This window comes from Cherax quadricarinatus, chromosome 3, assembly GCF_038502225.1.
Source record: "Cherax quadricarinatus isolate ZL_2023a chromosome 3, ASM3850222v1, whole genome shotgun sequence".
NCBI lineage: Eukaryota > Metazoa > Arthropoda > Malacostraca > Decapoda > Parastacidae > Cherax > Cherax quadricarinatus.
Window position 1 is genome coordinate 12,114,702 of NC_091294.1, and position 22,532 is coordinate 12,137,233.

The 22,532-nt window shown below is 38.9% G+C and overlaps 1 protein-coding gene across 1 annotated transcript in view; it reads right to left on the minus strand.

Annotated features, from left to right (window-relative positions):
- Positions 1-997: 997 nt before the first annotated feature.
- The window catches only part of LOC128684123 (uncharacterized), a 46,926-nt gene continuing 25,391 nt past the window's right edge, over positions 998-22,532 (minus strand). The window contains exons 5-7 of the mRNA XM_070093555.1: positions 17,540-17,638; positions 7,390-7,548; positions 998-1,343 (exon numbers count right to left, since the gene is read on the minus strand). Of these exons, the coding sequence (XP_069949656.1) occupies positions 1,200-1,343; positions 7,390-7,548; positions 17,540-17,638 (402 nt within the window). The 3' untranslated portion in view covers positions 998-1,199. The remainder of the gene's footprint in view (positions 1,344-7,389; positions 7,549-17,539; positions 17,639-22,532) is intronic.

The window sequence follows — 22,532 nt, forward strand, 5'->3', positions numbered from 1 at the left end:
AGTGTATATCCTGTGTGATACATACCTTACAGTGTATATCCTGTGTGATACATACCTTACAGTGTATATCCTGTGTGATACATACGTTACAGTGTATAACCTGTGTGATACATACCTTACAGTGTATAACCTGTGTGATACATACCTTACAGTGTATATCCTGTGTGATACATACCTTACTGTGTATATCCCGTGTGATACATACCTTACAGTGTATATCCTGTGTGATACATACCTTACAGTGTATATCCTGTGTGATACATACCTTACAGTGTATATCCTGTGTGATACATACCTTACAGTGTATATCCTGTGTGATACATACCTTACAGTGTATATCCTGTGTGATACATACCTTACAGTGTATATCCTGTGTGATACATACCTTACAGTGTATATCCTGTGTGATACATACCTTACAGTGTATATCCTGTGTGATACATACGTTACAGTGTATAACCTGTGTGATACTGTGTATATCCTGTGTGATACATACCTTACTGTGTATATCCTGTGTGATACATACCTTACTATGTATATCCCGTGTGATACATACCTTACTGTGTATATCCCGTGTGATATATACCTTACTGTGTATATCCTGTGTGACACATACCTTACTGTGTATATCCTGTGTGACACATACCTTACTGTGTATATCCCGTGTGATACATACCTTACAGTGTATATCCTGTGTGATACATACCTTACCGTGTATATCCTGTGTGATACATACCTTACTGTGTATATTATTCTAGATACTAACAGCGAGGGTAAATACCAACCATCAGAAAAACCAGTGATAATATTCTACATTTTATTCGGCATCATAACAGATATAATAATAATAATAATAATAATAATAATAATAATAATAATAATAATAATAATAATAATAATAATAATAATAATAATAATAATAATTATTATTATTATTATTATTATTATTATTATTATTATTATTATTATGGAAACATAATAACAGTTATTAATATTAATGAACGTAGTAACACTGATAATAATAATATGAAAAATAGTTATTTTCTTATGAAAAACGTAATAATAATAATAATTAATTTGGAGCCTCGAAACTGAAAGATGTGCGAGGCGAATGTGGGAGGAGGAAGATGAAGGGCGGAAGAAGGAGAGGAGGGAAAAGACCAGGTGGAAGGCAAGAAGAAGGAATAATTCAAACTCTGCTAGACAAACTTGACTTCATTTTGAGGAAGCAGGATGTGGATGCTGTGTCGGTGGAAGACAGGAATCAAACCTCGACGCTTAGCAAGTGACTGTAGTTCGTCCACCTCCTCCTGGGTGGCCAGAGGCACCACCAGCACCACCATCTGTAGGTACACACCGCCCCCTTGTTAACAACACTCACACTTGTTATCAAGAAGCATAAAGACTGAGAATTTAAAGACTGTCTGGTTAACAATGCTCAAATATAATGAACAATGGCAAAGGTTTAGAATTTCAAGACCTCTGGGTCAACCCCATAACCTTTATTATCAACAAAGAGTAAATTCTGATACCTCTGTCTTAAATACAAAAGGCTTAGTTAGGCGTCACAAAAAGAGAACTTTTCAGTAGTTTTCTTGAACTGTTGTCTTCCCCCAACTTTTAGTTGTAATTTCGTTATGACACGAGAACGCCTCTTCCGGTCGACTTCGAATTTTGAACACTGGTGACAAAATTCTTGGAACAATTGACATGTATAGGCGCCCTATGACAAAAGTTGTAGAACCCATTCCCAGCATCCTGGAATAGCTCAGATAACTTCCAAAATCCTCTGCTGCTTAGCTTCAAATGTTGAAAAAAGTGTCTCCTAATTCGACGACGTAAGAGAGCAGAACTGAAGCGTGTAGACGCGCACCTGACAGTTTTATGTGTGAAATAATGTTAAAATTTTATTTCAGTTAAATGACGTTAAATAAATTTTGAGTCTACGTCTCGTGAAAGACTCCAGTGTTTATTGACTGGTGTATCTTACCCCCAGGATAATAGTTATTATAGTTCAGTACGTGTGCGGCCAAACTTGTCCATACACTTCATTCATTTATAAATTTTAATTGTTGGAATCCGTGTAGAGCTGGAGAATATCTCCTCTGACTGCCTTCATATTTTCCGCTCTTTTGCTCTTTCTTTTCTAGAAATTAATGACTCCGTTGTTACTGGGCTACATAAGTCCCGAGTTGCCTATTTTATTAAGTAAATAGTGACACTGATTGCCATTCAATAACTAAAGAATGCCTCATCTTATAGACTTCAAAATATTAATGGTGATGTATTCCATAAGAAGTATGACAGTACATAAGTTTAGACCAGGTAGCTGCAAATTAAAAAAAAATGTACGAAATTTTTAATAAACTTGGAGTAACTGGATTCACAACAATTACCAGAGAATGTCCCGGACCCTTCACACAGTGAGGGTCCGGGTACGATTCCCGGTGAACGGGTAGAAACATTTGACGTGTTTCCTACACCGGTTGTCCATGTTCACCCATCAGTAAAATGGGTACCTGGGTGTTAGTCGACTGGTGTGAGTCGCATCCTGGGACAAAAAACTGGCCTAATTTGCCCGAAATGCTAAGCATAACAAGCGCCTTTCTATATAGTAGTGTGTCATTGATGTCAGCTAGACCTGTATACCTTGTACATGTACTGGTAGAAATAAAGATATTATTATTATTATTATTATTATTATTATTATTATTATTATTATTATTATTATTATTATTATTATTACTACTACTACTACTACTACTACTATTATTATCAACATGTCTTTCGGATAGGTTTAAAACTTTCACTGTTGTTGAGATATGTAAATTTTAACTTGCACGCTTTGTTCAATAAAACTAAGAAGTGATATATTGAATCCGGGCGTTTTATGTGCCAATCTGTCAATTTTATAGATTTTTTAATAAAATCGGGCAGTGTTTAAAAACATAAAATCAAATATTTTTCTTAATGGATTGTGCAGAATATTAAGCAGAACACAACTATAAAATTCGCGTTTTTTATGTTTTTATTGTTCAGGAGACGATAAAAAAAATGGTTATATTTATGACCATAATTTTTAATGGGGTGGACCGGTAAGCCAGCGGAAGGCCTCGGTCAGACGACCAAAAGCTCCAACGGTGGGTCATAATCTGACTAAGACCGGTGTCAGGAAACACTTGTCCTGTTTCCTGACGAACCTCACCTAACTTACTCTTCAGGAGTTTAGTGAACTCTTAAATTTGTAGAAGTTATTAGAGAGCTGCCACAGTAGTATTATCTTCCAGTAACTGTCTCCAAGACTGTCTTTTATAACTTCAAAACAACTTATCCGATCAACTTCATAATTTAAACCAGGTTCCACTAAAACTGGAGAAAGATTCGGGGAACAATGAGTGAGTGTACTAGGTGTCCTCTGTTTAGTTTTATATAAACCATTTCCAGAACTAGTTTCCATGCAATAATTTGAGGACTCTTCTGATCGGCTTCAAAATTTCCACATTCGTGAATGCTACTTAGAAGGTTAATATTGTTAATGGATAATGTAGGCGCCATTTTACTATTTTTCATCTCAAAATGGCATAGTAATATTTTGTATTAAATAACTGGATTATGTTTCCTGAAGGAGGAAGGGGGGGGGGGGAGGGGGTGTCTTCATGCTAGTGAAGGGCTCTTAATCCAAGGAACTGAGCTTATCATCTTCTTTTATGGATTAAATCTGAATGACTCTCATTCCATAGGCCCAAGAAGACCCTTATGGGTTTAGAGCTTTCCCTCCTGTTTTAAAGTAAAACAATTCTTAACGTCATCAATCTTTAATGGCTGACGCTAAGAATGGAATGTATGAAGCCTTTCCTTGAGTACAGGTTGTGCAGGAGCAAATTATGTTAGATTCTATGCAGCAACTGGAGAATGTATCCTCAGGTCGGCTTCAAACTTTTAGTAATGATATATTTTCCTCACAACCTAAAAGCCAAACTTCGACTGGATTCTAGGTTAATGTAAGTTTAAATGTATCATTGTTATTAATCAAGTTGGCTTCTGCGAAATATCTGGAGAGTCTCTTCTGGTCAGAGAAAAAAAGTCACAGTATTTAATTTTGTAGGTTTATCCTTGGTGAAATCTACATAACGTTTTCTCATGTTCCCATAACATGTGTGTGTTCTCAAGACCATTGAATAAAAATGTTTGGTATCTGCTCAGAGCTTAATTAAACTTGAAAATTAAAATGGCGCTATATAAGGCTTCATTCTGTCCTTTCAACTCCATATTGTTTCAGACTTCGGAACAATGCTCTTCTCCAGACTGAGGGACTGACCACCTCAAATCTTTAAGGGTGATGGACTGATTACATCGTCTTCAAGTCTCTTCTGCTTCTATCAACTTTTCTGTACTCGACTGAAGAAGCCTACTGTGTAGGCGAAACGTTTCAAAATAAAGATACCTAACTGTTGCATATGTGTCTTACCTAACAACTTAATTAAACTTAAATGTTTAATCTTAGAGAGACTTTAGCAGGTATAAACTCCAGTTTCCTTTTTTTCGTGGAAGAAGAAAGAAAAAACTTTAAATAATGCTTTTCATGCAATAATTTTTGAGAGCCTCATCCGACTGATTTCACCAACTCGATAATGCATCTTCTTGCTGTAGGTGCTTCCCTGTCCTCGTGTATTGCATCCAGTGGACCTGTAGCAGCGATTCTCCCTGAATATCTTAGGGACAAGATTGGAGTCTATGACCAAAAGTCGTTGACGGAGCCATGATCTGTGATAATTTAACGGCCTCTGAAACCAGACCTGCGCCCCCCAGCAACTACAGTCACACTGGTATAGCCCAGTAGTGGAGAACATAACCTAAGCAATGTTTCAATGTGTGTCAGGTAAGGATAGAACCCGCCTCCTGGCAGTGAGAACTCCTCATGCAGGGGACTTTCTGTTGGCTGTTTCCAACTCCAGTTTTGGCATACGCCTCGACCCACAGACCATCGACTTGCCGCCCCTATTGTCTCCGAAAACAGGTAAATTTGTGGCAGTGAAGGAGCAGACCGATTCTGGTACCACGGTCATGTGTGCCGTAAATACGAGGGAAACATTGCAAGGTATGAAGAGGTTAATAACATTTTCAAGAAGGACCTCACAACAGCTGGATGCCCAGCAATTAGGAAGCTACCCCAACTATGCAGATCTGATGGCAACCAAAAGCTTTCAGATGGTATCACCCTTCAAGCCTGGACAGACGGCAAGCAGGTGGTGTGGTATTACACATGTGCATCTACCTTGGCTGATACCTATCTCCAATACACCAGGGAAGAAGGATGGGCAGCTGCCAGCTTCAGGAAGTCCCAAAAGTCTAGAAAATATGGAGAACTTGCCCATCATTATATGTTCGTTCCCATAGGCTCAGAGACCCTTGGCTCATGGAGAAAGAGTGCATCTAAGTTTCTTAAGGAGCTAGGCAAAAGATGAGATTTTCGCATTATAATCAGTGACAAACACTAGCAATATATACTAGAAATATCTCTCAAACCTCATGCACTGTATATGCCATCTTTAAACCAGCAATGTATCTCTTAAATCTTTTGTAACATATTATGTAATAAAATATACCTATTGGTAAAATATAATGAAAAGTTGGTGTGGTAAGGAAAGTAGAATATTCGAATGGCTTCAAGAAGAAATCCAAATATTCTTCCTCAAAGCCTTTTTATCCACTTCTCTGAGGCTATTGGTCCCACAATTTGCACCAGAGACGGATCCCATCATATATATATATATATATATATATATATATATATATATATATATATATATATATATATATATATATATATATATATATATATGTATGTATGTATGTATGTATTGTAAGACAAGCCACGGGGGGGGAAATCTTTAGCTCTTGTACTTTCACACTTCTCATTGCTTCATCAGGAGCTATGCAATGTTACAAGGAAGCAACTGAGGGACTGAGGGGAAGTATTTTCTCAGAGTAACACAGAGTAGGTTGACACCAGCCACAGTCTCTCTGAATGTGAGGCAGCGGTCTGTGTGCCAACCCTACTGCTGCCTCACATTCATGACCCCATGTAAAGACCGTACATGGGTGTTACAGTGCTATGCAGTGAAAGACTAAATCCACAAAATACATCGTGTAGGTATCACCAAGGCAATCATAGATAAAATCCATTTAATCCAACAATAAGCTTAGACCACAAAGCTGGGCTGATACTAAGTCCACTCAATGCTTAGTATGCAGAAGCAAGCATCTTCCTGAGACTGAGTTCACAAGACAGTACAGAATTAGAGTACAACACGTCAAACATAAGGCAAGATTAACAACAACCAACGTCAGTCCCAAGAAATATAATGTACTCCATTAAGCACATAATCTGTCTACACGGGAAGATGCGTCAAGAGACTAAGTTCTAAACTGCTCCTGGATAGTTACGTCCCAGAAGCAGTACTCAGTAGGTTAGGTAAGACATGTGCAACAGTTAGACAACTTTATTCCGAAACGTTTCGCCTACACAGTAGGCTTCTTCAGTCGAATACAGAAAGAAGGCAGGAACAGTAGAGATGTGAAGACGATGTAATCAGTCCATCACCCTTGAAGTCGTAGAATTTGAGGTTGTCAGTCCCTCGGCCTGGAGAAGTTCAGTTCCATAGTCAGGAACTATCTGAAGATCAAGCGACAGTGCGGAGACTTAAACACTGTCGGAAGGAGAGGTGCAGAGTAGTAGTAGTAGTGAGAATGTAGCCACTGAAAGGTCATGTCCCTCTCAGATCCAACACTTCTCACATGGCATCTTGGTACAGAAAACACATTGGACAAGCTTTTCAAGTGAGAAGTGTTGGATCTGAGAGTGACATGACCTTTCAGTAGCTACATTCTCACTACTACTACTACTCTGCACCTCTCCTTCCGACAGTATTTAAGTCTCCGCACTGTCGCTTGATCTTCAGATAGTTCCTGACTATGGAACTGAACTTCTCCAGGCCGAGGGACTGACAACCTCAAATTCTACGACTTCAAGGGTGATGGACTGATTACATCGTCTTCACATCTCTACTGTTCCTGCCTTCTTTCTGTATTCGACTGAAGAAGCCTACTGTGTAGGCGAAACGTTTCGGAATAAAGTTGTCTAACTGTTGCATATGTCTTACCTAACAACCTGTCGGTATTGTATACCATTTTGATGTTCAGTACTCAGTAAATTCATAAACAGTGTAGAGGTGATTCTACTCTATGACTATGTTCAAACATCACAAGGTGCATAATACAAACAACAACACCAACAACAGCAATAATAATAATAATAATAATAATAATAATAATAATAATAATAATAATAATAATAATAATAATAATAATAATAATAATGGTGCTCACTCTATAGTGGATGGTGGTGGGGATGCTGGAGAAGACGTTGAGTTCACCACCATGGGTGGATATGACCAGCAGGTCGACGAAGGCAGTTCGTAGCGCTCCCAGAGTTAGCGCCCCAGCATTGAAGCACTGCACCATCACAGTCTGACCCAGCTCCCGGTCCTGTAGTGTCATCAATGGTCATCAGTATACAGGGAACATTTAAGGTCAACACAGGGAGACCTGAGTATCTAGTAGGTTTATGTGAGTGTGTTAGACAGGAGTGAATGAAGACAAATGGTTTTTAATGACATGCTTTTGGAGTGTAAGCAAGGTAACCTTTATAAAAGGATTCAGAGTTGACGATTAACCAGACTTGAGTCCTGGAGGTGGGAAGGGCAGTGCCAGCACTCTGAGAGTGGAGATGCTGCAGTCGGAGGGTAATCTGACTGTGATGTTAGGACACTTCTGGAAAGAAGGCGATTGAGAAAATGATGGTGAGGGTGTTTTCTTCTTTGGGTCACACAGACACACACACATACACACACGCACTACACACACACACACACACTACACACACACACACACACACACACACACACACACACACACACACACACACACACACACACACACACACACACACACACATACAACAGGCCTAGTATCTAATCGACATGTGCCTAGGACAAAATAGTAACTAACAGCAGTAAGTGACTCAAGAAATCGTAATGACACGATTGCAAACAAACCATACTCCCGGCCGGGATTGAACCCGCGGTTCAGAGGGGATAAATGATGGGAGGAGGAGAGGGAGAGGCCCATCTTCATCCACGGATTTCAGGAGAGCGAAGGGAAGACGTATGATGAAATATGATGGAAAGAAGAACAAGAGATTGAAAATATCATCAAAGAGGAAGGAGGATATGTCTGAGCTAATAAATTTTTCAAAGAACAGGGGAGTATTCGAAGGAGAGAAATCCGCCAGTCAAACTGATTCTAAAGACAGAAACGGTGTGGAACAGGATCCAGCAGGAGAAACCATGGCAAAAGGAATCAACAACATACAGATGGATGTTCCTAGACCATGACAGAATGAGGACAGAATGACAAGAGCTGAGAGAGAGAACACAGAGATGAAAAGGGAAGGAAAGAGAGACAAGGCAAGAGGCAGTAAAGAACAACCAGAGTCGAGTGGAACAGAGTGCACAAACACCCACACAACCACCCACAGAATCCTGCAGCCAAACACACCCCACACTCACAACCCTCATCCCACAAATATGCAGCAGAATTCCATAGCACCCTCTCAGGACCCCCACCCCCACAAACCCCCCAGAATACAGTGTTGGAGAGAAAACTCAAGGAATGGTACACAAATGCTGATGGTATAATGAATAGGTGGGAGGAATGGCACAAAAGAATCACAGAGTGTCACCAGACATCATAGCCCTCACAGAAACCAAGCTCTCTGGAATGATAACAAATGCCATCTCTCCAACTGGATATCGGATCCTGAGGAAAGACTGGGGAAGAGGAATGGCACTGCTCATCAAAAACCAATGAGATCTTGAAGAGTTCGGGAGAGGAGACAGAGGAGAAGCAAGGGACTACATAATAGGAACACTACACTACAGACTGGAGGTCCTAAAGTGGCGATTGAAGTGGTGTATAACCCACCACATAACAGCAGGAGGCCAAGACAAAAATACAATGAAAGTAACAGAGAGATGGTTGATACATTGGCTGAAGTGGCCAGAAAGGCCCATATGGGTAGGGCAAAGCTACTGGTTGTGGGTGACTTCAATCACAAAGAAATCTACTGGGAAAACCTGGAGTCACATGGGGGGCCAGAAACATGGAGGGATAAGATGCTGGAAGTGGTACTGGAAAACCTCATGCATCAACACGTTAGGGACACTACCAGAGAGAGAGGAGAGAGGATGAACCAGCAAGACTGAACCTAGTATTCACCTTGAGCAGTGCAGATACTGAGGACATCATACATGAAAGGCCCCTTGGAGCTAGTGATCACGTGGTTCTAAGCCTCGGGTACATAGAAGAGGGAGGCAGGAAGAATGAAGCCAAGCTACAAGAGTGGGAACTACACAGGCATTAGGAATTTCCTGCACGAGGTCCAGTGGGACACAGAACTGGCAGGGAAAACAGTAAATGAGATTTGTAGATGAATGGTTCAGAGAACCGACATGTTGATAAATTAGACACATGTGCAACTCTTGGGTATCTTTATTGAGGAAACGTTTCGCCACACAGTGGCTTCATCAGTCCATACGTAGGAGAAACTTGAAGAACAGGAGGAGAATGAGGTAATCAGTCCCTCAACCTTGAGTCGATGTGTTCAGTCCATCAATCTTGAAAAGAATACGGCATATCAGCGGAGAAGCAGCTTATAAACCGTATGGCAGGAGAGGTGCAGCAGTCATAGGTCGTGTCACATTTGTTCAATGTGGAAGTAGGTCGTGCCCAACAATTAGGCAAGCGAAGAATTCCTAAGTATTAAGATCCCAAGAAGTTGCAGTGTCTGACAGATTTGTAGATGAATGGTTCAGAGAACCGACATGTTGATAAATTAGACACATGTGCAACTCTTGGGTATCTTTATTGAGGAAACGTTTCGCCACACAGTGGCTTCATCAGTCCATACGTAGGAGAAACTTGAAGAACAGGAGGAGAATGAGGTAATCAGTCCCTCAACCTTGAGTTGATGTGTTCAGTCCATCAATCTTGAATAGAATACGGCATATCAGCGGAGAAGCAGCTTATAAACCGTATGGCAGGAGAGGTGCAGCAGTCATAGGTCGTGCCACATCAAGATTGATGGACTGAACACATCGACTCAAGGTTGAGGGACTGATTACCTCATTCTCCTCCTATTCTTCAAGTTTCTCCTACGTATGGACTGATGAAGCCACTGTGTGGCGAAACGTTTCCTCAATAAAGATACCCAAGAGTTGCACATGTGTCTAATTTATCAACATGTCGGTTCTCTGAACCATTCATCTACAAATCTGTCAGACACTGCAACTTCTTGGGATCTTAATACTTAGGAATTCTTCGCTTGCCTAATTGTTGGGCACGACCTACTTCCACATTGAACAAATGTGACACGACCTATGACTGCTGCACCTCTCCTGCCATACGGTTTATAAGCTGCTTCTCCGCTGATATGCCGTATTCTATTCAAGATTGATGGACTGAACACATCGACTCAAGGTTGAGGGACTGATTACCTCATTCTCCTCCTGTTCTTCAAGTTTCTCCTACGTATGGACTGATGAAGCCACTGTGTGGCGAAACGTTTCCTCAGTAAAGATACCCAACAGTTGCACATGTGTCTAATTTATCAGTAAATGAGATGATGGAATAGGTGACAACAATATGCAAGGAAGTGGAGGAGAGGCTTGTACCAAAGAGCAACAAACATACTGAGAAGGCCAGGACGAGCCCTTGGTTCACCCAACGGTACAGAGAGGCTAAAACCAAGTGCAATATAGCATGGAAGGACCCAGGAGAACAAAGAGAGTAGTCGAAGAGCCAGAAATGAATATGTACAGGTAAAGAGGGAGGCCCAACGACAATATGAAAATGACAGCAGCAAAAGCCAAGTCTGACCCAAAGCTGCTATGCAATCAGATTAGGAAGAAAACAACGATCAAATACCAGGTAATCAAGCTGAAGAAGGAAGGAGGGGAGTTTACGAGAAAAAACCTTGAAATTTGTGAGGAGCTCAACATGAGATTCAAAAATGTATTCACAGTAGGGACAGAAAGGGCTCCAGAAAGACGGAGAGGTGTGATATACCAAGTGCTGGACATGATACATTCAACCAACGAGAGTTGAAGAGCTGCTAAGCAAACTAGATATCTCAAAGGCGATTGGGCCGGATAACATCTCTCTGTGGGTCCTCAGAGAGGGAGCAGAGGTGCTTTGTGCACCTCTAACAACAATCTTCCACACATCTATCGAAACAGAGCGATTACCAGAGGTATGGAAGACAGCAAATGTAGTCTCAGTTTTTAAAAAAGGGGACAAACATTCAGCATTAATCTACAGACCAGTGTCACTGACATATATGCAAAGTCATGGAGAACATTATCAGGAGAAGAGACGGGAAATCCTGTTACAAACCTACTAGAGCAGTAAGTGTGTGGAATTAAGGCAGTGTATGTGTGAGCACAAGTGGATAGGGTTATTGGTCCCTCATTCAGTCGCAGATTCAGTCTGAAGCCTGCCGCTCCACTCCAGGATACTTCGATTAATGTATACCAACCTTTATTTTCCACAGGAGGCAGTGTGATGATTGTCGAATCAGACAGTGGTTATGGTAGGTCTCTGGTCATGGTAGTGCCACCTCTGTGTAGGGGATACCTGAGAACTACCTATGTGTATCACATAACTACCTGCTCCAGCTAATGAGACCCTTGCTTGTGGCGATCGTATGGTGTACGAAAGTGTTCACTGTGCAAGGACACAGAGGGAAGGGTGCCCTTCTCACAGCTAAAAAGTGACTGCGGCTCCCAGCTGCAGCTCGGCCCTTACCAGGGTGCCTTTGGCGGGAAAGGAGGTGCCTAAGGCATTTATTGTTTATGGGAAATGTAACTACTGCCTTAAGCTAAACGACTATCTCTAACTTAGCTTACATATATGTAGTAGTAATGCAATATTTGTAGTGTATAATTAGCCCAGGAGCTATGAGGCTAATTTTTAGAATGAAGTATATACAGAATTGACATTTTTCTTAAGTATCTCCCTTAATCCCCCTCTCCCCTACATTCTCCCTACTGGGGGATGGGCATAACAGTTCTGGGGAATCACGAAATTTCTCACACTCGGAAGGTGGGGAGGGGGAGAGGAGTGTTTGACAGAGTCAAAGTCATGAGCTATCATTCCCCGCGGTGTCCCTGAGCTATTGAAGGCTCCGTCGCGATCGCCGGATGACTCATGGGGTCTAGATCTCACTGGGTAGTTTAGAGTATGTGGCCTGGGTCTGTTGGTAAGGGCCACACAGCGACGTTTCCCCCATTGTATACAGTAGTGAGGATGGGGAGCTTCAAAGGTGTCTTGTTAATGACGGCTTGCCCTGGGATTTGTCCCCTTGATTCAAATTGTCGCCATATTGGAATTGGACGTAACGGTTGTGGTACCAATTTAATTGACTGTATATTTGTTACTGGTAATGTAATATAGGATATATAATTCCCATAGTACAAGGTGCTCAGTTGAGTGTCTATATGTGTGTAGTGGTCAACAGCGAAGGATCAATCGCCAGGTGTAGATGTTAGTATAGTCGTAGGTGCTAACTGGACCTATTGGGTCTGTGTGAGCCTAGCTAAGTTGCCACTGGGTCTGTAGACCATAGCTAGGCTACATCCGGATTGAAGGACAAAAGGTGTGGAATTAAGGCAGTGTATGTGTGGGCAAGACTGAGTAGGGTTATTTGTCCGTGGATCAGTCGTGAATTCAGCCTGAAGCCTGCTGCTCCACTCCAGGGTACTTCAATGTATACTAACCTTTATTTTCCACAGTAGGCAGTGTGATGATTGTCATATCAGACAGTTTCTATGGTAGTGCCACCTCTATGCACGTGTGTACACCTGAATGCATTCACCAATACTCATGTGGTAGCCTTGGAGCAGGGGATACTTGAGAACTACCTGTGTGAGTCACACAACTGCCTGCTCCAGCTAACGAGAGTCTTGCTTGCGGTGATCGTATGGTGTACGAAAGTATTCACTGCGCAAGGACACGGAGGGGAGGGTGCCCTTCTCACAGCCGAAAAGTGACTGCAGCTCTCAGCCGCGGCTTGGTCCTCCCCATGGTTCCTTTGGCGGGAAAGAAGGTACCTAAGGCATTCGTTTATGGGAAGTGTAACTACTGCCTTAAGCTAAACGACTATCTTTAACTTAGCTTAAATATGTGTAGTAGTAATTGTAGTGCATTATTAGTCTACGAGTTACGAGGCTAATTCTTAGAAATAAGTATATATAATAAGTATATATAAGTATATATAAGTATATATACTCTATATACCCCCTACTGAGGGGGTGGGCATAACAGTTCTGGGGAATCATGAAATTCCCCACAGTAAGACAGGAGAGAAAGGGGGGGAGGGGGGGATTGCGTTTTCTTGAGCTGTAAGAAGGCTTTTGACACAGTTCCACACAAGAGACTAGTGCAAAAGCTGGAGGACCAGGCAGGTATAACAGGGAAGGCATGTGAATGAATCAGATAATATCCGACGGGAGGGCAGGGAGCAGCGAGTCATGGTAGGTGATGAGGGTCAGAGTGGGCACCTGTGACGAGCGGGGTTCCACAAGGGTCAGTCCTAGGATTGGTGTTGTTCCTGGTATATGTAAATGGCATGGCGAAATGGATAGACTCAGAAGTGTTCCTGTCTGATAACGATGTGAAGTTATGAGGAGAATTCAGTCGGAGGAGGATAAGGCAGGACTACGGAGGGATCTGGACAGGCTGCAGGCCTGGTCCAGAAACTGGCTCCTGGAGGTCAACCCCACTAAGTACCAAGTCACGAAGTTTGGGGAACGTCAAAGACGACTGCAAACAGAGTACAGTCTAGGGAGCCAAAGACTACAAACCTCACTCAAGGAAAACGATCTTCGAGTGAGCATAATAACGAGCACATCTCCTGAGGCACACATCAACCAAATAACTGCTGCAGCATATGGGAGACTCGCAAACCTAAAAATAGCATTCTGACATCTAAGTAAGGAGTCATTCCGGACTCTGTACAACGTGTACGTCAAACCCATATTGGAGTATGCAATTCCAGTTTGGAACCTTCACCTGACCAAGCACGCCAGGAAACTAGAGAAAGTGCAAAAGTTTGCAGCAAGACTAGTCCCGGAGTTAAGGGGCATGTCTTACGAGGAGAGGTTAGGAGAAATCGACCTAACGACACTGGAGGACAGGAAGGACAGGGAGGACATGAAAACGACGCAAAATACTGAGAGGAATGGACAAGGTGGACGGAGACAGGATGTTCCAGAGATGTGACACACCACAATTGGACGCTGAAAACTAAGATGAATCACAGGGATGTTAGGAAGTATTTCTTCAGCCATAGACCTGTCAGAAAGTGGAATAGTCTGGAAAGTGAGGCAGTGGAGGCAGGTACCATACATAGCTTTGAGAAGAGGTATGATAAAGCTCATTTAGCAGGGAGAGTGGACCTAGTGGCGACCAGTGAAGAGGCGGGTCCAGGAGCTATGAATCGACCCTGCAACCACAATTAGGTGAGTACACACACACACACACACATTATATATATATATATATATGTATATATATATATATATATATATATATATATATATATATATATATATATATATATATATATATATATATATATATATATATATATATATATATATATGTCGTGCCGAATAGGCAGAACTTGCGATCTTGGCTTAAATAGCAACGCTCATCTTGCCATAAAGGACAAGTGAAAATTTGTGTATGCAATAATTTCGTCAAAATCATTCTGAACCTAACGAAAAAAATACATTTCACTGTGTTTGTTTAGTATTAATTTATTGTAAACAAATCTAAAATATATTTAGGTGGGTTAGGCTAAAATAAATTGCTCTTGTTATAATAAGGTTAGGTAAGTTTTCTAAGTTCCTTTAGGTGCAAAATTATAAATTTTTACATTAACATTAATGAAAAAAAATATATCTTTAAACGTATAAGAGAAAATTTTAGAAAGGACTTAATTTTAAATGAGTTCTTGCTAATTGACCAGTTTTACATATTAAGCACGACATATATATATATATATATATATATATATATATATACATATATATATATATATATATATATATATATATATATATATATATATATATATATATATATATATATATCGCTAGTTTCAGGTTGTTTGTAGGATCACGACACATTGTCCTGAGGCAGGGCAATGTGTCGTGGGGTCGAATCCTGACCTGCCGCAATTTGGTAAATGTTTCAATACCACTTGTTTCGTGGTTATATTGCTACACACACACACACACACACACACACACACACACACACACACACACACACACACACACACACACACACACACACACACACACACACACATATATATATATATATATATATATATATATATATATATATATATATATATATATATATATATATATATATATATATATATATATATATATATATATATACATATATATATGTCGTGCCGAATATGTAAAACTGGTCAATTAGCAAGAACTCATTTAAAATTAAGTCCTTTCTAAAAAAAATTCTTATACATTTAAAGATATATTTTTTTCATTAATGTTAATGTAAAATTTTTAATTTTGCATCAAAAGAATCTTAGTGAACTTAACTAACCTTATTATAACAAGAACAATTTATTTTAGCCTAACCCAACTATATATTTTTTAGATTTGTTTACAGTAATTTAATACTAAACAAACACAGTGAAATATATTTTTTCGTTAGGTTCAGAATGATTTTGGCGAAATTATTGCATACACAAATTTTCACTTGTCCTATATGGCAAGATGAGCGTTGCTATTTAAGCAAAGATCGCAAGTTCTGCCTATTCGGCACGACATTCTCCTATTTTTAACTGACAAATCCATTTGTTCTCTAGGCTTTCTTAACTTGTTAATCTCACTCCAAAACTTTTTCTTATTTTCAACAAAATTTGTTGATAACATCTCACCCACTCTCTCATTTGCTCTCTTTTTACATTGCTTCACCACTCTCTTATATATACATATATATATATATATATATATATATATATATACATATATTTATATATACATATATATATATATATATATATATATATATATATATATATATATATATATATGCAAAATAACCACTGTGAAAGAGTAGTGAAATTCCAAGCGCTTTCGTGACTACTCACATTGTCAAGGAACTCTAGTTGGTTATAAATAGTTCCTTGACAATGTGAGTAGTCACGAAAGCGCTTGGAATTTCACTACTCTTTCACAGTGGTTTTTTGCATATATATATATATATATATATATATATATATATATATATATATATATATATATATATATATATATATATATATATATATATATATATATTTATATGTCGTGCCGAATAGACAGAACTTGCGATCTTGGCTTAAATATCAACGTTCATCTTGCCATATAGGACAAGCGAAAATTTGTGTATGCAATAATTTCGCCAAAATCATTCTGAACCTAACGAAAAAAATATATTTCACTGTGTTTGTTTAGTATTAAATTATTGTAAACAAATCTAAAATATATTTAGTTGGGTTAGGCTAAAATAAATTGTTCTTGTTATAATAAGGTTAGGTAAGTTTTCTACGATTCTTTTGGAGCAAAATTAAAAATTTTTACATTAACATTAATGAAAAAAATATATCTTTAATCGTATAAGAGAAGATTTTAGAAAGGACTTAATTTTAAATGAGTTATTGCCAGTTAACCAGTTTTACCTATTCAGCGGCACGACATATATATATATATATATATATATATATATATATATATATATATATATATATATATATATATATATATATATATATATATATATATATATATATATATATATATATATATATATATATATATATATATATATATATATATATATATATATATATATATATATATATATATATATATATATATATATATATATCTCAGGTGGCCCGGTGGTCTGGTGGCTAAAGCTCCCGCTTCACACACGGAGGGCCCGGGTTCGATTCCCGGCGGGTGAAAATTCCGACACGTTTCCTTACACCTATTGTCCTGTTCACCTAGCAGCAAATAGGTACCTGGGTGTTAGTCGACTGGTGTGGGTCGCATCCTGGGGGATAAGATTAAGGACCCCAATGGAAATAAGTTAGACAGTCCTCGATGACGAACTGACTTTCCTGGGTGGCTAACCCTCCGGGGTTAAAAATCCGAACGAAATCTTATCATATATATATATATTTATTGTTAGGTTCAGAATGATTTTTGCGAAATTATTGCATACACAAATTTTCGCTTGCCTTATTCGGAAAGAAGAGCGTTGCTATTTAAGCCAAAATTGCAAGTTTTACCTATTCGGCACGACATATATATAAACAAAGACTTCTCACCTCGACAGCGACATACTGTATGAGCCTGTTGCTTCCTTCCTGGACACGGTGTAGGAGAGGAGGTAAGTTGTCTGGTGTGTATCTCAGCCACAGACGGTCCTGTTTTTAAGGTCAGATTTTAATTGTTTATATATATATATATATATATATATATATATATATATATATATATATATATATATTATATATATATATATATATATATATATATATATATACATTATATATATATATATATATATATATATATATATATATATATATATATATATATATATATATATATATATATATATATATATATATATATATATATATATATATATATATATATATATATGCAGAACGTTATTATTAGAATCCTGGGGAAGCGTTAAACCTGTAGGATTACACAGAGCATGTGAGGGGGGGGATGGAAGGTTGTATGCTGAACAATCACTGTAAAAAGAATAGTGAACTTCCAAGCGCTTTCGTATTTCTTACATTATTAAGGAGGTTTAACAAAATCCTTGACAACAGAGCTAAGTGGTACAGATATGTTGATGATGATTTATGTCTAATGCCTAAGAATATAAACTATTTCCTTGTTAAATTAAATAGTCCAGCTCATTAAATAAATTTCACTGTTGAGTTTGAACAAAATAACTCAATGCCTTTTCAAGATGTTTTAATTATTAAGGAGAACCATGATTTAAATTTTACATCTATAGAAACCATCAAATAACTGTTCTTAAAAGCTCTATTATTCTTCACATCATGATAGAGTTGAAGTTTCTATTGTTTTTTCTATTGTTTTTGAGAATTTTAATATAATATAACTTTATTTCTACCAGTACATGTACAAGGTATACAGGTCTAGCTGACATCAATGACATACTACTATATAGAAATCCGCTTGTTATGCTGATCATTTCTGGCAAATTAGGTCAATTTTGTCCCAGGATGCGACTCACACCAGTCCACTAACATCCAGGTACCCATTTTACTGATGGGTGAACATGGACAACCGGTGTAAGGAAACACGTCCAATGTTTCCACCCCTTCGCCAGGAATCGAACCCAGACCCTCACCGTGTGAAGCGAGAGCTTTTGCCACCAGGCCACATAGTTTGTGTTAACCTGGGTCGTTAACTCTCTGGTGGTTATAAGTGTGTACTGAATGTTTAGTCTGTCTCACACTAAGCCCTCGGAGTATCAAGCCATCCGCCATTTATTTATTTATTTATTTATTTATTTTTAGCGCTGAATGACCCATACAGGTTATGTGCTTCAAATGAAAAGAAACGAGATATCTTTCTGTCAGTGAAGAATCCCAGAAAGGTATCACCGCGTCTCATAAGCCCGTCACCCCGTCCCCAATACTTCAGTGCAAGCAAAAACAATAGTACAGAGTGCGGTATAAGTTGCTACTGCAGCTAAATATCTGCATTAAAGAACTGAAGCCAGTCAGAAGTTATCACATGGAAACTGACATAAAAATGTCTTCAATAATAATGACAAACTGGCACCCACACAGCCACAGTTTGAATCTCTCAATAAGATATACCAATATACAAGCTTTAAAAATTTAAAGCCACTCGGGAGAAACATACCATAATTACTGCTAAGAAACTAATATCCCAAAATATACCGGCACTTCAAGTTTGAAGCAGATCGGAAGTTGCTTTCTTAACTTACCAGTATTTCAATTTGCATAATTTCTGAAAGAAAACTGTAAAATTGTGAGCGTCACTACGATGTTCTCCAGTTAATTGATATACACGATGTGCACTGTATGTTGGATCATATATTACAATGTATATTAGCACTGTGATGAATGATGTATATGGACACTATGATGAATGTACAAGTGCACTGAATGATAATGTACACTGAGTGTACACTGAGCACTATAATGCACACTATGTACACTATGTGCACTGTATAATGTACACTGAGTGTACACTATGTACACTATAATGTAGTGTACACTATGAGCACTGAATGTTAAGACACATGTGCAACATCTGGATATCTTTATTGTAGACGTTTCGCCATCCAGTGGCTTTATCAATACAGATTCTAGGACATAATAGGAAGACAGTAGAACTATATACAAAAGATGAGGTAATCAGTCCCTCGGCCTTGGAGTTAGTGTTCACAGCATCGTGGTGGAGGTGAGTCTGGAGCAAAGGCAGGAAGACTGGCGCTTTTTATAGGCGTCAGTGAAAGGGACGGGCAGCAGACGAGGGCAGTCACTGGTAGGCGGGATTCCCCAGTGGAAGTAGGTCCTTCCCAAAGAGATGGGTTAGTTGCAGCAGCCGTGAAGAAGGTCTTGTAGATGTCCTCTGAACCAAGATTCCATGATGTTGCACATGTGTCTTAACTTTCATATTGTCGGTATTTTATACCTTTCTTGCACAACTATGAGCACTGTATAATGTACACTGAGTGTACACTATGTACACTATAATGTAGTGTACACTATGAGCACTGTATAATGTACACTGAGTGTACACTATGTACACTATAATGTAGTGTACACTATGAGCACTGTATAATGTACACTGAGTGTACACTATAATATACAATGAGTGTACACTATGTGCACTGTATAATGTACACTGAGTGTATACTATGTGCACTTTATGATAATGTACAATGAGTGTTCACTATGATAATATACACTATGTGCACTGTATGATAGTGTACACTATGTGCACTGTATGATAGTGCATACTATGTGCACTGTATGATTGTACACTATGTGCACTGTATGATAGTGTACACTATGTGCACTGTATGATAGTGCATACTATGTGCACTGTATGATAGTATACACTATGTGCACTGTATGAGAGTGCATACTATGTGCACTGTATGATAGTGTACACTATGTGCACTGTATGATAGTGCATACTATGTGCACTGTATGATAGTGTACAATATGTGCACTGTATGATAGTGTACACTATGTGCGCTGCATGAGTGTACACTATGTGCACTGTATGATAGTGTACACATTGTGCACTGAATGATAGTGTATACTATGTGCACTGTATGATAATGCACACTATGTGCACTGTATGGTAATGTACACTATGTGCACTGTATGATAATGTACACAATGTGCACTGTATGATAATGTACACTATGTGCACTGTATGGTAATGTACACTATGTGCACTTTATGATAATGTACACAATTTGCACTGTATGAGTATACACTGTGCACTCTATGACAGTGTACACTATGTGCACTGTATGATAGTGTGCACTATGTACACCGTATGATAGTGTATACTATGTGCACTGAATGATAGTGTACACTATGTGTACTGGATGATAGTGTACCTTATGTGCAGTGTATGATAGTGTACACTATGTGCACTTTATGGTGGTGTACACTATGTGCACTGTATGAAAGTGTACACTATGTGCACTGTATGATAGTGTACACTATGTGAACTGGATGATAGTATATACTATGTGCACTGTATGATAGTGTACACTATGTGCACTGAATGATAGTGTACACTATGTGCACTGAATGATAGTGTACACTATGTGCGCTGCATGAGTGTATACTATGTGCACTGTATGATAGTGTACAGTATGTGCACCTTATGATAATGTACACTATGTGCACTGTATGATAGTGCACACTATGTACACCGTATGATAGTGTATACTATGTGCACTGAATGATAGTGTACACTGTGTACTGGATGATAGTTTATCTTATGTGCACTGTATGAGTATACACTGTGCACTGCATGATAGTGTACACTATGTGCACTGTATGAGTGTACACTATGTGCACTGTATGATAATGTACACTATATGCACTGTATGATAGTGTACACTATGTACACAGTATGATAGTGTATACTATGTGCACTGAATGATAGTGTACACTGTGCACTGTATGATAGTGTACACTATGTGCACTGTATGATAGTGTACACTATTTGCACTGTATGATAGTGTATACTATGTGTACTGTATGAGTGTACACTATGTGCACTGGATGATAGTATATACTATGTGCACTGTATGATAGTGTACACCATGTGCACTGGATGATAGTGTACACTATGTGCACTGTATGATAGTGTACACTATGTGCACTAGATGATAGTGTACACTATGTGCACTGAATGATAGTGTACACTATGTGCGCTGCATGAGTGCATACTATGTACACTGTATGATAGTGTACAGTATGTGCACCTTATGATAATGTACACTATGTGCACTGTATGATAGTTTACACTATGTACACCGTATGATAGTGTACACTATTTGCACTGAATGATAGTGTACACTGTGTACTGGATGATAGTTTATCCTATGTGCACTGTATGAGTATAGACTGTGCACTGCATGATAGTGTACACTATGTGCACTGTATGATAGTGTACACTATTTGCACTGTATGATAGTGTACACTATATGCACTGTATGATAGTGTACACTATGTACACCGTATGATAGTGTATACTATGTGCACTGAATGATAGTGTACACTGTGTACTGGATGATAGTTTATCCAATGTGCAGTGTATGAGTGTACACTGTGCACTGTATGATAGTGTACACTATGTCCACTGTATGATAGTGCACACTATTTGCACTGTATGATAGTGTATACTATGTGTACTGTATGAGTGTACACTGCGCACTGTATGATAGTTTATACTATATGCACTGTATGAGTGTACACTATGTGCACTGGATGATAATGTACACTATGTGCACTGTATGATAGTGTACACTATGTACTGTAGGATAATGCAGTGTACACTATGTGTACTGTACGATAATTACACTGAGTATACTACATGCCACCAGGCCCGGTGGCCTGGTGGCTAAAGCTCCCGCTTCACACACGGAGGGCCCGGGTTCGATTCCCGGCGGGTGGAAACATTTCGACACGTTTCCTTACACCTGTTGTCCTGTTCACCTAGCAGCAAATAGGTACCTGGGTGTTAGTCGACTGGTGTGGGTCGCAT